General features: G+C 45.9%; 1 protein-coding gene across 1 annotated transcript; it reads right to left on the bottom strand.

Annotated features, from left to right (window-relative positions):
- Positions 1-8,084: 8,084 nt before the first annotated feature.
- LOC308609395 (uncharacterized protein CXorf49 homolog) lies at positions 8,085-14,083 on the bottom strand (the record flags this gene model as incomplete). The annotated part of the gene is made up of 6 exons (XM_081223074.1): positions 8,085-8,380; positions 8,457-8,540; positions 11,112-11,157; positions 11,418-11,494; positions 12,029-12,185; positions 12,842-14,083. The coding sequence occupies 6 exons, from the start codon at positions 14,081-14,083 to the stop codon at positions 8,085-8,087; spliced, it is 1,902 nt and encodes a 633-aa protein (XP_081079200.1).
- Positions 14,084-15,283: the final 1,200 nt, after the last annotated feature.

Here is a 15,283-nt window from a genome sequence, read left to right as displayed (position 1 = left end):
GTGTGCAGTCACCCAAGCATCTAAGAACAGTGCTATGAACATTTGCATACAGATTTTTTTGTGAATATAAGTTTTCATTTCTCTTGGGTAAATATCTAGGAGTTAACTTGCTGGATTGAATCGTTAGTGTATTTTTTACTGTTTCCAGAGAGTCTATACCATTTTTTGCATTCTCACCAACAATGCAGGAGAGTTCTAGCTGTTCCTCAGTCTGTCTAGCACTTGGTATTGTCTGTATTTTGTTTTTATTTCAGCCATGCTTATAGCTATGTTGTCGTATTTCATTCTGGCTTTAGTTATTTCCCTAATGACTAATGAGGTCAAACATCTTCTCAATAGCTTACTGACCATCCAATAAGCAAGATGTCAGTTCGATTTTTTCTTTGCTCATTGTTTATTGTGTTGTTTGATTTCTCATTACTGAATATCGAATGTTCTTTATCTCTTTCGGATACAAGTTTTTTTATCATGTGTGCTTTGCAAATATTGTTTCCCAATCTGTGGCTTATGCTTTCAAAAACAAAGAAACAGACAAAACCCAAATAACACAATTTAAAAATGGACCAAGGAATTGATTAGATATTTCTCCAAAGAAGACACATAAATGACCTACAGGTATAAGAAAAATGCTCAACATCACTAGTCAACAGGGAAATGCAATTCAAAACCACAATGAGTTATCACCTCACAACTGTTAACATGGCCAGTATTAAAAAAATAAAACTTAAAATAGCAAGTGTTGGCAAGGTAGTGAAGAAAATGAATCCCTTGTGGATTGCTGGTGGGAGTGTAAAATTGTGCACCCACCATGGAAAACAGTATGGAAGTTCCTAAAAAAATAAAACTAGAACTCCCATATGATCCAGCATTCTCACTTCCGTATATTTACATTTACATTACAAAATAATTGAAATCAGGATCTTGCATAGATTATTGCACTCCCATGTTCATTGTACCATTATTCACAATAGTCAAGAGGTGAAGACAACCTAAATATCTATCAACAGGTGAATGGACAAAAGGTGGTATATATAATGTATACATATAACAGAATATTATTCAGCCTTTAAAAAGAAGGAAATCTTGCTATATGCTGTAGTATGGATGAACTTTGAGGATATTATACTAAGTGAAGTAAGCCAATCACAAAGGACAAATACTGCATGTTTCCACTTATATGGGGTACCTAAAGTAGTCAAACTCTTAGAAACAGAAAGTAGAATCCTGGTTGCCAAGGGCTTGGGGGAGGGGGAAATGGGGAGTTGTTGTTCCATGAGTATAGATTTGCAGTCATGCAAGATGAAGAATTCCGGAGATCTGATTACAACAATGTTCATATAGTTAACAACACTGTACACTAAAAACATTGTTAATAAGGTAGGTTTCCTATTATGTGTTTTTGCAATAAAAATGAATTAAAAAATAAAATGCCTTATTCAATGGCTTTTTGTATATTCACAGTTGTGCATCTATCACAATCAATTTTAGGATATTTTTGTTAGCCCAAGAAGACGCCCTATATCCCTTACCCAACACCCTGAACCCCCCCAACCTACCCCCAGCCCTATAGGCAAGTAATAAACTACTTTCTGTCTCTATGATTTGCCTATTTAGTAAATTTGGTATAAATGGAATCACACAATATATAGTACATTTTGTCTGGCTTCTTTCACTTAATATAATGTTTTCAAGGTTCACCCATGTTGTAGCATGTATCAGTACTTCATTTATTTTTATTGCCAAATAATATTCCATGGTATGGGTATACCACATTCTATTTATACATTCATCAGTTTATGGGCATTTGGGTTATGTTTAGTTTGGGAATGTTGTGGATAATATTCCCAAACTAAATGCTGTTAAGCATATTCATATACATTTTGAGTTCATGAGATTTTGTGTGAACATATGTTTGCAGTTCTCTTCGGTAGATCCCTAGGAATGGACATTCAGGATCATATGGTAACTCTATGTTTAACTTTTTAAGAAAACACCAGAATATTTTCCAAAAAGATTCAACTATTTTACATTATCACCAGAAGTGTATGAGGATTCAAGTTTCTCCAAGTCCAAATATTTGTTATTATCTGTATTTTAGATTATAGCCATCCTATTTTTTTTTGCAACATGGTATCTCATTATGGTTTTGATTTACATTTCCCTACTGACTAGTGGTTCTGAACATCCTTTCATATGCTTATTAACCATTTCTATACCTTCTTTGGTTAAATGTCTATACAAATCTTTTGCCCAATTTTTTAATGGGGTCATTTTCTTATTTATTTATTATTCTTATTCTTTATTCTGCATACAAGTTCTTTGGTAGATCTGTGACTTTCAAATATTTTCTCCCAGTCTGTACCTTGTCTTTTCATTTTCTGAATAGTGCCTTCTGAAGCATAAATGTTTTAAATTTTGACGAAGTCCAATTTATCAAGTTTTTCTTTTATGGATCATGCTTTTGGTGTTGTATCTAAGAAATCATCGCCTAGCTCATGCATACAAATATTTTTCTCCTAGGGCTTCTTTTAACAGATTTATAGTTGTAGGTTTTACTTTTAAGTCTCTGATCCATTTTGCATTAAGTTTTGTGTGTGCTGTGAAGTAAGGTTCAAAGTTTGTATTTTTGCATGATATCCAGTTGTACCAGCACCACATGTTGAAAAGACTATCCTTTCCCCATTGCATTGAAAATCATTGACAATAAATATAAGCATAGTTTGTTATTTCTAAACTCTCAATTCTGTTCCATTGATCTATCTCTATGTCAGTATCACACTAACTTGATTATCTGTATTTTTATCGTAAGTTTTGAAATCACAAAGTGGAATCTTCCAAGTTTGTTCTTTTTTGAAGTAGTTTTGGATATTCTGTTTTGTTCTGTTTTGTTTTGTTTTTCATTTCCATATGAATTTTCTGGATCAGCCTGTGAGTTTCTACAAAGAAAGCCTGCTGAAATTTCGATAGAGATTGAATTGAATCTATATGTCAATTTGGGGAGAATTACCATATAAATATTGAGTCTTACAACCATGAACATGCAATGCCTTTCCAGTTATTTAGATCATCTTTAATTTCTCTCAACAAACATCAATTTGTGTTTCTCAGTGCGTAAGTATTACATTTGGTTTGTTAAATATATGCCTAAGCATTTTATTCTTTTTGATGCTATTGTAACTAGAATTAAGTGTTCCTTGATTTCATTTTTGGATTATTTGCTACATGTATTTAGCAATAAAATTTGTTTTATATATTACTCTTGTATTCTGTGATCTGTTGAACTTCTTTATTAGTTCTACCGTTAGATCCGTTTTTGTGGATTCCTTAGGATTGTCTGCATATGAAATCATGTCATCTGAGAATAAAAAAAAAACTCCCTTTTTATTTCCTACCTGGATGACTTTTAGTTCTTCTTCTTCCCTGTTTGAACTGGCTCAAACTTCCAGTGCAATAATGAATAAAAGTAGTGAGCATGTCTTTGTTGCTGACTTTAGGGAAAAGGTATGCAGTCTTTCACTACTAAATATGATGTTAGCTGTAGGTTTTTCATAGATATCCTTTATGATGCTGAAGAAATTTCTTTCTATTCCTAGTTTTTATATTGTTTTTATCATGAAAGGTGGTGGAATTTTGTCACATGCTCTTTCTGTGTCAGTTAATATGATAATGTTTCAGTGCTTTCTTCTTTTAAAATAGTGTATTACATAAATTGATTTTTAGATGTTAAACCAACCTTGCATTTCTAGAATAAATCCCACTTGGTTATGGTATATTATCCTTTTTATATGTTTCTGAATTCAGTTTGTTAATATTTTCTTGAGGGTTATTTCATCTGTATTCATGAGAAAGATTGGTATGCAATTTTCTTTATTTTGGATGTCTTTGTGTGTTTTGGGCATCAGGGTAATTGTGCTGGTCTCAGCCAATTGATAGTGATACTGTCAGCTAGAAATACCTGGAGGCACTTATCTGTACTCCAAGGCGAGCCCCCACAGATATTTCCCCTTTCAGAACCAATGTTGTGGTTGAACTAGCCCTTGTGGTTCTTATTATAATTGCAAGATGCACCTCAGCAATAACCTTTAGGAGACTGTGAAAGGACGAAGTTTATTACTCACAGGTCATGGAGGGTACATGGCATGCCTTGGACCACACAGAAAGGTTGTGGGTGGAGAAAGAGAGCTGGGACCTGGGGTTATGTATGTATCGGGGTCAAGAGTGAGGGGCCTAGGGTTTCTCAGATTCACTCTTTATTGATGAATTTAACACAGAATGGGAATTAAAGCACAAGAAGGGAAAAACAAGCAGCCAAAGGGTCAGTTATCTAAGTCAATCAGAGATCTCTAAAACAAAGGAAACTTCAGGGGTGTGGTGGCCTGGCTCTTTACCTAGTCGTGTAGCTGGCAATTTGTTCTTTTTGATATAGCTGTCTTTGAAGTGGTGCCTCAGCAATCAAAAGCTTAATGTCAGGCACTTGCATTACAATTAAGAAAAAAAAAACTGTCAGAGGCTCACACTACAGTAATATTGGCCTACTAGAGCTATTTTGAAAGTGTTCATTCCTCTTCTATTTTCTGGAAGAATTTCTGGAGTGTTGCTATTATTTCCATCTGAAATGTTTGATAGCATTCAGCAGTGATGCCATCTGGACAGGAGCATGATTGTGGGAACATTTTTAATTATTAATTTAATTGATTGTCTATTATTGAGTCTGTTTTGAAGTTTGTGTCTCTCTACAAATGTTTTCATTGCATATATGTGTCTAATTTGTTGGTATAAAATTTTTCATACTATTTTCTTATGTTTTTTTAAATTCAATAGGCTCAGTGGTGATGTCTCCCTTTTCAGCCCTGATTTTAGTGATTCCTTAGGAATCTTTTTTTTTTTCTTGGTCAGTCTGCCTAAGGTTTGTGATTTGTTATCTTTTTAAAAAACCATCTTTTGGTTTCATTGTGTTGTCCAAAAAAATTAATCAATAGTCAATCGAAGAAAAATGGAAATTTTTATTTGAGCCAACCTGAGGACTATAAGCTGGGAGACAATCTTCAGAAAACTCTGAGGACTGTTCCACCCATTGGAGGTAAAACCATGATATAAGTTTTTGAGACAAAGTAGCATATTAATAGTTTACATAGTCCAACAAGGCGAGTAGTGGGTATTAATGAGGCATTACAGGATTGAGAAAGGAAAGTTATCTCTTAAGGAGTTACCTCGCTGATTCCAGGAGGAAATTTCTTTTTCTTCTTTCTTTCTTTCTTTTCTTTCTTTCTTTCTTTCTTTCTTTCTTTTTTTTCTTTTCTTTTTTTTTTTTTGGTGTGTGGGCATTCCTGTATCTTTTAAGGGGATCTAGTTAATGTATAATGTGATGCACAAATCACACTAAAGGGGAGGGGGTAGTGGCTCAAATGGGCAGAGAGAGAATTTTATGTTTAAAATGTTTCTTGTCCTGCCTGAAAATAATTTTATTTCATTAATTCCACTTTTGATCATTAATCTTTCAATAGAAAGCATTAGGTGATCAAGTATTTGGTCCCTAAATGCTAGGGTGGTTCTTTACGTGCCTTGGGTCCATCATGTCCCTCGATGCTGGGCCCTAATAGCCCGGTTCTTTCTTTCCTTTTAGGGGGTGGTACTAGTAAGATGTCTGGCAAGGACTAACGGCCAATTCCACGTTGTCCAATAGGACTTGCACCAATTTTACCTTGCATGTGCATTGTGCATGTCCATTATTTTATAGAGAACTATAGATGTGATCAATAGTTTCCAGTTGTTTAGATATCATTATCTTAGTAGGAGCAGGTGATACACAGTGCAAAAAACAAGAAACTAAAACTTTATAAGTTACACAAATTGTAATCAAAGTTGGAAATAGGAGCAACAATATCATTAGTAAAGATTTAAGCCAATATCCTCTTGAACCATACCATTTTCCTAGCATTTCCCTTAAACTGGGAAGACGATCATTCAGAGTGGAAATCCAATTTTTCATACGCATCATAAGCGGGGGTTGCATTGGAAGACTCATCAGGTATAAAAACAAAACATTCACTATGTATTACAACATAAGCTTCCCCTTGGGAAGCTGTTAGAATATTGAGGGCCATGCAATTCTATAGGACTGCTTTTCTCATCATGGAAATTTCTGAACTGAGCAAACACACAGCTTGGTTACTATCATTTAAGGCTTGCTGGGTGGATTTTGTTAAAGCCTCTATATGAGTAATGATATCTTCTATTCCAAGTGAAGGAATAAATATTGCAGCCAAATAATCATACCATTGGAAAACTGATTGAACCCAACATGCCCACATTGAAAGCAGGATGACAGCAGCTGTTTTCAAGGCTACCTGTAGGTGACATTGAACCTGAAGGAAACCAATTGTACACCTTCCTAACCAATCTGGGGAGATCCAAGGTCATAAATTTGTTCTATAAACCTATTGGGTCCTGTTAGAAGCTATCCCACAACTTTAACATCTAGTGAAAACTGTCTTTCAGACATTGAAACATACACCCAAAGGTTATCAAATATTAGGTACGATTCATTTGGGATTTAAAACCACTTACTAATGTGTATCTTGAGGCCATCGTTCTGCAACTTGCCGTTTGAAGTCAGGAGGATGCTTTCTTCTTTTAGTGTCTCTCTTGTGGTTTGATGATTTTCTTCAGTGTTATGTTTGTGTTCCTTTCTCTCTAGTTTTGGTATAACTATAGTAGGTCTTTGATTTATGGTTACCATGGAGTTCATTTATGTTGACCTATAACTATTTGATTTAAGCCAATAGTCATTAAGTTCAAACACATTCTGAAAGCTCTACATTTTTTACTCACCTCCCAACATTTTGTGTTTTTTATGTCATATTTCACATCTTCATGTCTATCATTTAACTGTTTATTGTAGTTACAGTTGATTTTACAATTTTTGTCTTTTAACCTTTGTACTAGCTTATTTAACTGGTAAATACCCAGCCTTTATGATATAATTGCTTCACCAGTATATTTTCCCCGTCCTTTAATTTCTTATTTCCTGTTGTAGTCAGTGTTTGTTTTTTTTTTTTTTTTTTTACTTCAAGAAGACCTTTTAACCCTTCTTGTAAGGTTGGTTTAGTATTGATGAACTCTTTTAATTTTTGCTTGTCTGAGAAGCCTTTATGTCTCCTTCAATTCTGAATGATAACCTTGCTGGGTAAAGTATCCTAGGTTGTAGGGTTTTCCCTCTCAGCACTTTAAATCTTATCATGCCACTCCCTTCTGACATGCAAAGTATATGCAGAAAAATTAGCTGACAGGCTTATGGGACTTCCCTTGTATGTGACTCTTGTTTTTCTCTTGCTACCTTTAGAATTCTCTCTTTAACTTTTGCCCTTTTAATTATATGTCTTGATGTGGGTGTGTATGGGTTCATTTTGTTTGGGACTCTCTGTGCTTCCTCTGTGTTTCTTTCTTCAGATTAGGGAAGTTTTCAGCCATAATTTCATCAAATACATTTTTCAACCCCTTTCTCTCTCTCTTCTCCTCTGGGACCCCTATAATGCAAATGTGAGTATGCTTGATGTTGTCCCACAGGTCCCTTAAATTATTCTCATTAAAAAAATTGTTTTCTGCACTTATGATTGAGTGATTTCCATTATTCTACTTTCCAGACTGCTTATGTGTTCTTCTCTGTCACCTAATCTGCTGTTATTTCCCTCTAGTGTATTTGCAATTTCAGTTATTATATTCGGCTCTGACTTGTCCTTTTTATATTTTCTAGTTCTTTGTTAAAAATTCTCACTGTGTTCATCTATTCTTTGCCCCAGTTCAGTTAGCATTCATATTACTACTGCTATGAACTCTTCATCAGTTATTTATCAGTTTCCTTAGGGTTTTTTTCAGCATTTTTTCTTGTCTTTAATTTGAAACATGTTCCCCTGTCTACTCATCTTTTTAAAACTTTCTCTGTCTGTATGAAATCAGGTGAGACAGTTATCTATCCCAGTCTTGTGGGTGTGTTCTTGTGTGGGACCATCCCTGTTCAGTCTGCATGTGCCCAGTGGCTCTGGAGGGAGAGCTAGATATGAAGTGAGCATGGGCTGCATCTTCCCCTAGGGTGTGGTGGCAGTCACTGCCCGGGTGGGAAACAGGTCTGGAGTTGAAGGGGCTAGAGCCTGAATAAGGTGTGAGCTGGGGCTTCTTCTCTGCTCAATGGCCCTCACTGCCCTTTGAGGTGTGGGGTTGGGACCTGAAGGGCCAGAGTTAAGAGCCCTGAGGAAGTTGGGTTTCTCCCAGGTGTGATGGCAGTCTCCACATTGGTCTGGGATATAGCCGGGTCCTGAGGGCTTGGGGCAGTATTTCTCTTCTGGTTTCACTTTTCCCCCAGTGTGCACACTGTGGTTAGAGGCTAGAGGGAATGGGCTCTGAGCCAGAGCGGTTCAGGCTGGAAGGGATGGTGCCATACCACTGAGCTGGTCCCATACCCTCCATAGTGTGCACTGGGAAGAGAGTTCCTGTGATGGCGGTCTCCAGCCTGTATGTACTTAGCTTCACACTCTCCAGAGTGTCTGCAGGGACACAAGACCTGGAATGACTGTCTCTACAGGTTAGAGGCGGGTCCAAAGTCTAAGCTGGCTCTGTTTCCTCAAAGTGCACACACACTCATTGGTAATGGCCTCAGCTCAGTGGGGAGCAGTACCGAAGCAAGAGGGGCTAGAACATAAGCCTGGTACAGGCTGGACTGGGGCGGGGCACTGGGTACATCCTAGGAATCCAGCCAGAGGCCTGGGCAGCAATCAAGCCCACCTTCTCCAGGGAGGGGTTTGAGTGGATTAAGTCCCACGAATGTTCTTTTCTGACCCTGAGGTCTGTGACTGCCCCATCCCACATGTGGTCTGTCCACCTGAGCTCATGCCATAGACTCTGGAAGCGAGTAACTGTGAGAATATGGGGGAAGGGTGGGCTCAAGTGCTCCCCATTGTCCAGGCGCAGTCACTCCTTACTTCCCATCCTCACTGCGCCCACCCTGCCCCTGTCCCGGGTAGCTCATGTTGGGTGGTCTCTTATATGGGTCCCCTGATTCTAAGATGAGCTACTCTGAGGAGCCACTCTTCCCAATCTCATTCCATCCACAACCACAGCAGTTGTCAGATATCATAGGGTCACAGAGTAGGATCGAGAGCCTCCTACAGCGAATCCAACATTTCGAGCATCCCGACACCCTGTCGTGGGGTTTGGTGACTTCTGCATCCTCCCCCGCCTATGCTTTGGGAATTTAACGACAACCCTTGAACAAAACAGATCCGACCCTTGCTTTTGCTCATCCAATGCCTTACAGAACCTGGACCAGCCTCTACTCTCTTTACTCCCTGAATCACATCTTCCTCCCTCAAGGGAGATTATCCCCGATTACTTTTATTCACACACAGGGACACACAGTCACCAACCTTGAATGTCCTACTTACCATCATACCCCCTTTTGTGTAGTAAAATACCGGTCTTTTGGGAAGGGTGCCAGGCAGAATCGCCTCACTCAAACACAGATCTGTCCCTCTGAGTCTCAGGCTAGTACATCCCTGGGTCCCGGCTGAGGGAAGGAAGTGCTCCCCAACCTCCAGTGAGGGGGAAATTGAACATGGAGCTCAGACTCAATCTCATGTGTCCTAAAGAGGCAGTCTGGGAGACTGAGCTGGGACACAGAAGTATAATTTCCAGGAAAATCTGTGTCATGGGGCTGGTGGAAGAGTATTTGACAGGGACCATGCAAGAACACAGACCTACTAACCACACTTGCCATAGAACCTGACGGGCCAATTTCCACTCAAGGGTATAGAGACGACCAGGCTGGAGGAGGGTGGTCAGCTGGCTAGGGCAGGGAGGATGTGAATGCTTCCAGATTGGAGCTCTGGAAGGGGGTCATGAGTTCCTGCTGATGGGGAGGGGTAATGGCAGAGACGAATGGGAACCACCAGACCCCAAAGGAGGAGGGTGGTTTGGAGAGAATTAGAAGAGGGCCTTCGGGGGCAAGGGATGACGTGTCAATGTGGCCAGGGAGAGCACACACAGGACCCAGACCTGGGGCACTCCGCTGACTTGACTGCAGGGATGGTAGCAGAGGCTGGTCCAGAGTCCCCACCACAGGATGCGAAAGATACTGTTCTGGAAAAGGCTCTGCTGTGGAGCAGTGCCGTGCCCCGGCCCCCAACCCCACCCCTACCCCTCCAGAGAGAAGGCAGAACACATAATATGAGAGGTACTTTATTTCGAAACTGCTGTGAAACTGGGGAGGGGGCAAAACAAGGGTAGAGGAAGCCCTAGCTGAGGCAGAACAGGAGGGAACGAGCTTGGCCACAGCTCCCGGGCTCCAAAGGTACCAGCTGCCCCTCCTGCAGGAAGACGCTGGGCTCAACCTGTAAAACAGCAGAGTCAGGGAAGAGCCTCAAGCCAGGGCCAGCCCCCAGCCCTGCTCAACAGCCAGGACTGTGGGAAGGGGTACGGTGTGTGTAACACTCACTTCAAAGTGTCAGGATCGTGAGAGCCATGTCCTTCATGGTGTCTGCAACAGGGACAGGCATTAGTAGGCACTCCAGAGAGAGGGATATGGAAGCCCGTCCCCCTATCCCCGTGAGGAACCGCCTAGCCCTGAAACCTGAAACCCCCTCCAGACCCGATGCAAAGAGCTCTGGACCAGATCACTCCCCACCACCGGAATTGAATGTGGAACTGGTTCCTAAAGGGAAACAAAGTGAGCCAGCAGCTCTGATGCTGTGGGCCGTGCCACAACCAGTCAGATCCCGTCACACACACAAACAAACAATCCAGCAAGAACCTTAGAAGCCACACCAAGCAGCAGTTCAAGGGAAAATCAACGAGGCATCTCTAAAAGTCCTATCAGAAGGAGATTCCCTAGGACTGGTCTGGTTGGCAAAGTGTGCATGCAGTCCAGACAGTACTTTGCTACCTGTACACACGCCCAGGTGTACATGCACAGCCGGCTCCAGGGCCAGGCCTGCTAGGTTCTCCTCCCCACAGGGATGTTGGTCCCTGCGAGGCCGACTGCACCTGCAGCCCAGCCCCACCCCAGGTGCCCACCCGGGTTCTGAACTAAGACACCGCTCTCTGTCCCTGGTTCCTCATACCACATTTCTTCTTAAGGTCGTCTACTTCTCTCTGTAGCACGAGACACTAGGCCAGCAGACACAGGAGGAAATGATTAGTATAATCTGGCCTCCTCTCTCCACCTTCTCCTCTCCACAGGGCCCTCCACCCCAAAGCCGGGTGGCTAGAATGGCAAGCGCTCCTCAGTGGAACGCAGGTGGGCTCCCTCCATGGGGTACGTGATGGGGGCAGGGGAGGGGTGGCCCCCACACATGTCAGCTGAACTTGGACCCAGATCCCACCCTCGAGTTTGGGCCTGCATTTCCAGGAGCCAGAGGAAGCATTACCCAAGGACAGCCCGGCATTCCCAGTGGCTGCTGCAGCGTTTCCGGTCTTGGGGGATGGTCAAGTGGCTCCCAGTCACCTGAGAGGGAAAGGACACACAATCCAGCTTCCCAGGCTCCCAGTGAGGTGGAAAGGGCCAAGTGGGGTCTACCGTGAGGTGAGGCGGCACCACCCTCTGTTGGCGACCAGCCGCCCCTGCTCTGCCCAGAAGCCCGAACCTTCTCTCTGGGCCTGCCTCCGCTGTTACCCGGGGGCAGCCATTTCGCCATTGCATTGTGGTCCCCAAGCTATGTGCCTCTGGATTCGCCCCTCCCAGAGCTGCAGCCACAGCCAGCACGTGGGAGAGCAATGTGGGCGAAAAGGACTTAACAGAAAAGGCTGTTCCCCTGTAAGGCTACACCCGGAGGAGCTGTTTGTGGCACTGCCACCGATCAGCCCCGCCGCACAAACCCCACACAGAGGATGATGTGGCTCAAGGCCAGCCCTGCCAGCACCCCGTCTCCTGTGGGAGAAGCTGCCTGAGAGAAAGGCTGTGCCCCCAACAGAGACAGAGACAGAGGTTTCTGCCCTCCACCCCTCTCCCCTCCCCTCCTATCAAACCCACGACACTCACCTGAGGGGACAGGCCCCCTGGGCATGACTTCTCCCTGGTTCAGGGCCAAGGGCTCTGATTTTCCTGGATCTTGGGGGCTTCTGGTGTCGACCTCACCACTGCTGGCTTTTCCACGATGCATGCGCGGATAAGATGTCCCTGGCCTGTGAGCTGGCAGCTGAAACAAAAATTTTTCACCGATTTGGAAAAGGAAGTGTGTGTGTGTGTGTGTGTGTGTGTGTGTGTGTGTGTGAGAGAGAGAGAGAGAGAGAGAGAGAGAGAGAGAGAGAGAGAGAGAGTGTTGTGTGATTTCGGCCGGGGTGAGGCAGGGAATTGGGAAGGGAATTGAAAGGCTGATCTCATTAGCACTTTCTCCCTCCGTCAGCCCCAGGCCAGCAGGCAGAGGTGATCTAGGGACAACAGTGGGGCACTGAGTAAGCCCAGGGCCCCTGCAAGGAAGGTCTGGGGAACAGCTAGGAAATAGGATTCAGGAAGCTGGTGAGTCTAAATACTGAGGCTTTTCGGGGAAGCTTTTAAGGGATCCCCCGACCCAATTCAGCTACCAACCCTCCCTTCCATCCCAGCCCCAGTCTCTCAGAGGACGCTGGAAACAGGCCAAGGGTGGAGAACCAGGCCCAGCACACCCGAAGTGCTACCTTACTGTTTGTCCCTAGTAAAAGGAGCCCGATCAGGCATCATAATGACCCAGTGACCGAGGGGCACCCAATGACGACCCCTGAGGGGTGGACAGAGGCAGCATGGGTGAAGACGTGTGCTCTGGGTGCGGTGGGGGCGGGGAAGAGTGGGGAGAGAGGAGGAGCCTGGCCTACTCACTTGGCCCTTTGGGGCTGGGTCTCTATTTGGGTCCTTATCTTCTCCCGCCACAGCCTCAGACTCCCTTGTCCACGTGACCACGGATTTCTTCCCAGCGCTGGTGTGCTTGGCCTGTTTGGTTCCGGAAGGGACCAAGGTATACCTCTTGGATCTCCCAAGCAGCGGAATACCAGAGACTGGGGGAAAGGTGGCCGGTTCCAGCGGAGGTGCCCAGATTCGCTGCCCCCAGGAAGGGAAGTTTTTCCCCAGGGCAAGTGTGGAGGCTCCCCCGAGGGATTTCTTCTCCTGGGTCCCCTTCTTCCTAGGAGTGACCTGCGGCAGGCCACCTGCCGTAGCAGCAGCAGCAGCAGCTCCCGGGGAGCTGGGCTTGCTGCCCCCGTCCCCCCAGAGCACGCTCTGCATTTTCTTAGGGGAAGAGATGCCCTGCTCTCCCACGCCCTGCCTTTCCACAACCGAAGAGAATCCTCGCAGAGCCGAGGACAAGGAAGAGCCTGTCACGTGAAGGAAATTCTCCCTGATTTGGAAATTCGAGTGACTGGGAGTGTCCCCGGGATCCTCGGGTCTGCTGGGCTCGGCCTGGCCTCCTCCTCCGGGGTAAGTACTCACCGTCATCAGCTCTGTGTCACTGAACTCATCTGAGGACTCGGAGTCGGATAGCTGCCGGACCAGGCCTTCATTGGAGAAGCGCTGGCGATCCACAGCCACGTTCAACCTACGCTTAGTGGCTCTCTCAGGCTTCCTCCAGGCCTGGCCCGCTTCGGGCCCACCGAGGGGGAGAGGGCCGGCCAGAGCCGGCGGTGCTACCCCACAGCTCTGGGCGGTCGCTCCTGGACCGCCGGGACCCGCCTCGAGGCCGGCGGACACTTCGAAGGAGGCGCAGGGCTCCGCCAACGGGTACCTGCAGAAGCCCAGCATGTCCCAGTCGTACAGCTGCTGCGTGGTGCCCGCCGCAGACTCCTCGGCCAGGTCCAGGAGGTCCCTCATGTCGTCAGCCGGGGAGTCAGGTCGGCCTTCACGGCCACACAGCACCGGACCTCCCGCTTCTAGCATCTCCCACTCTGACTGGAAGCTCTTGGGATCCGGGCAGCCGCTCCCGTCCCCGCCGCTCGGCGGCTTCCTGGGCTCAGGGCCGCGGTTGGGTCCCCGCGGAACTGCGCGGCCGGCCGGGCGGACGCTGGCTCGCTCCCCGCCCTCTGGGCCGAAACCCGTTCCCCACACAGACACCTCATCTGGGGAGCTCATGTCGCGACCCGGGCGGCCGCGGAACCAGGGCGACAGTTGATGGCCCGAGCTGCGGTCGCCGTCACGGCGGACGAGGCGGGCGGCGCTCTGTGAGCAGCGTCAACCACCTCAGGCGCCGCACGAGCTCGCCTCAGAAGAAACGACGCGCGACTTTCAGCGCGCCTCCCACGCCCACGCCGCGGCCACCTCATTGGTCCGGCCCCCGCCAACCAGCGGGCGCCTCGTTCGCCTGTCCCCTCGAGGCCTAGCCAATGGGGTCGAGGGCCTCTGCTTTGCCCTCAAGCCCGTGGGCGGTCCAAGCAGTTGGCTGGTGAAGGGGATGGTGGGAGTGCCTCCCTCTGTCAAGTCTCTCGGCCCGCCTCCTCCCGTCCCGCCTCCCCTTTCCAGTTAGAGTCACAGCTCTGAGCCTCCGTTTCCCATCTATACAGGGGATAGGGGAGTGAGGGCGCCGGGCTCCAGGGGTGGTGAGGATGAAATGTCAAGATGGAGGCACTGGACGCCTAGCACGCGCCGAAAGCATTTGCCAGTCTCCCCTCCACCGCAAGCCTTACGACCCAACAGGAGAATGGGCATAGGAGTCCCGCAGTCAGTGATCAGGGGTCGGCCAGAGAGCAAAGGGATTGTATTTTCATTCTGTATGGTCTCTGTCTCAACTGCTGCATCAAATGTGGCTCAGCAAACGTTATTGGCAGGCGGGTTTAGCGGACAGACTGGGGTTGGCGGACAGATTGGGGTTGGCCTCGCTCCATCAGCCCTTCCCCCTCTCTGAGGCAAATTCAAAGAAGAGGAAATCGCAGTGTCCAGTTACACCCCAAAAGATGCTCGCCACCGCTGATCCTGGAGATGTGAACTAAAACCACGAATCGGGTTTCACACACTAGGTTGACAACCTTCAACGAGCTTAACCATTCCGAGGGTGGGAGAGGTGAGGAGCAAACCCCTGTGGCGGTGGTGCAAGAGACCCATTTGGGAGGTAATTTGGCAGAATCCATTGAAAGCAACTTAGTGCCAGCACGGACTCTGCGCCTGGCACTCTTCTAAGTGCTGGGCATAAATAGTAATGCATCCACATGACACGCCTAGAACTCTAGTGCCAGCTATTACTGGCCTCTTACCGGTGAGCAAACAGGCACTGAGAGGTTCAGCCACTGGCCCAAGGTCCTTCGGCTCGTGGGGATCAGCGGCAGGGTTGAAACCAAT

Source organism: Mesoplodon bidens (assembly GCF_964165515.1).
Source record: "Mesoplodon bidens genome assembly, chromosome: X".
Classification (NCBI taxonomy): domain Eukaryota; kingdom Metazoa; phylum Chordata; class Mammalia; order Artiodactyla; family Ziphiidae; genus Mesoplodon; species Mesoplodon bidens.
This window is presented reverse-complemented; position numbering and strand designations above follow the sequence as displayed.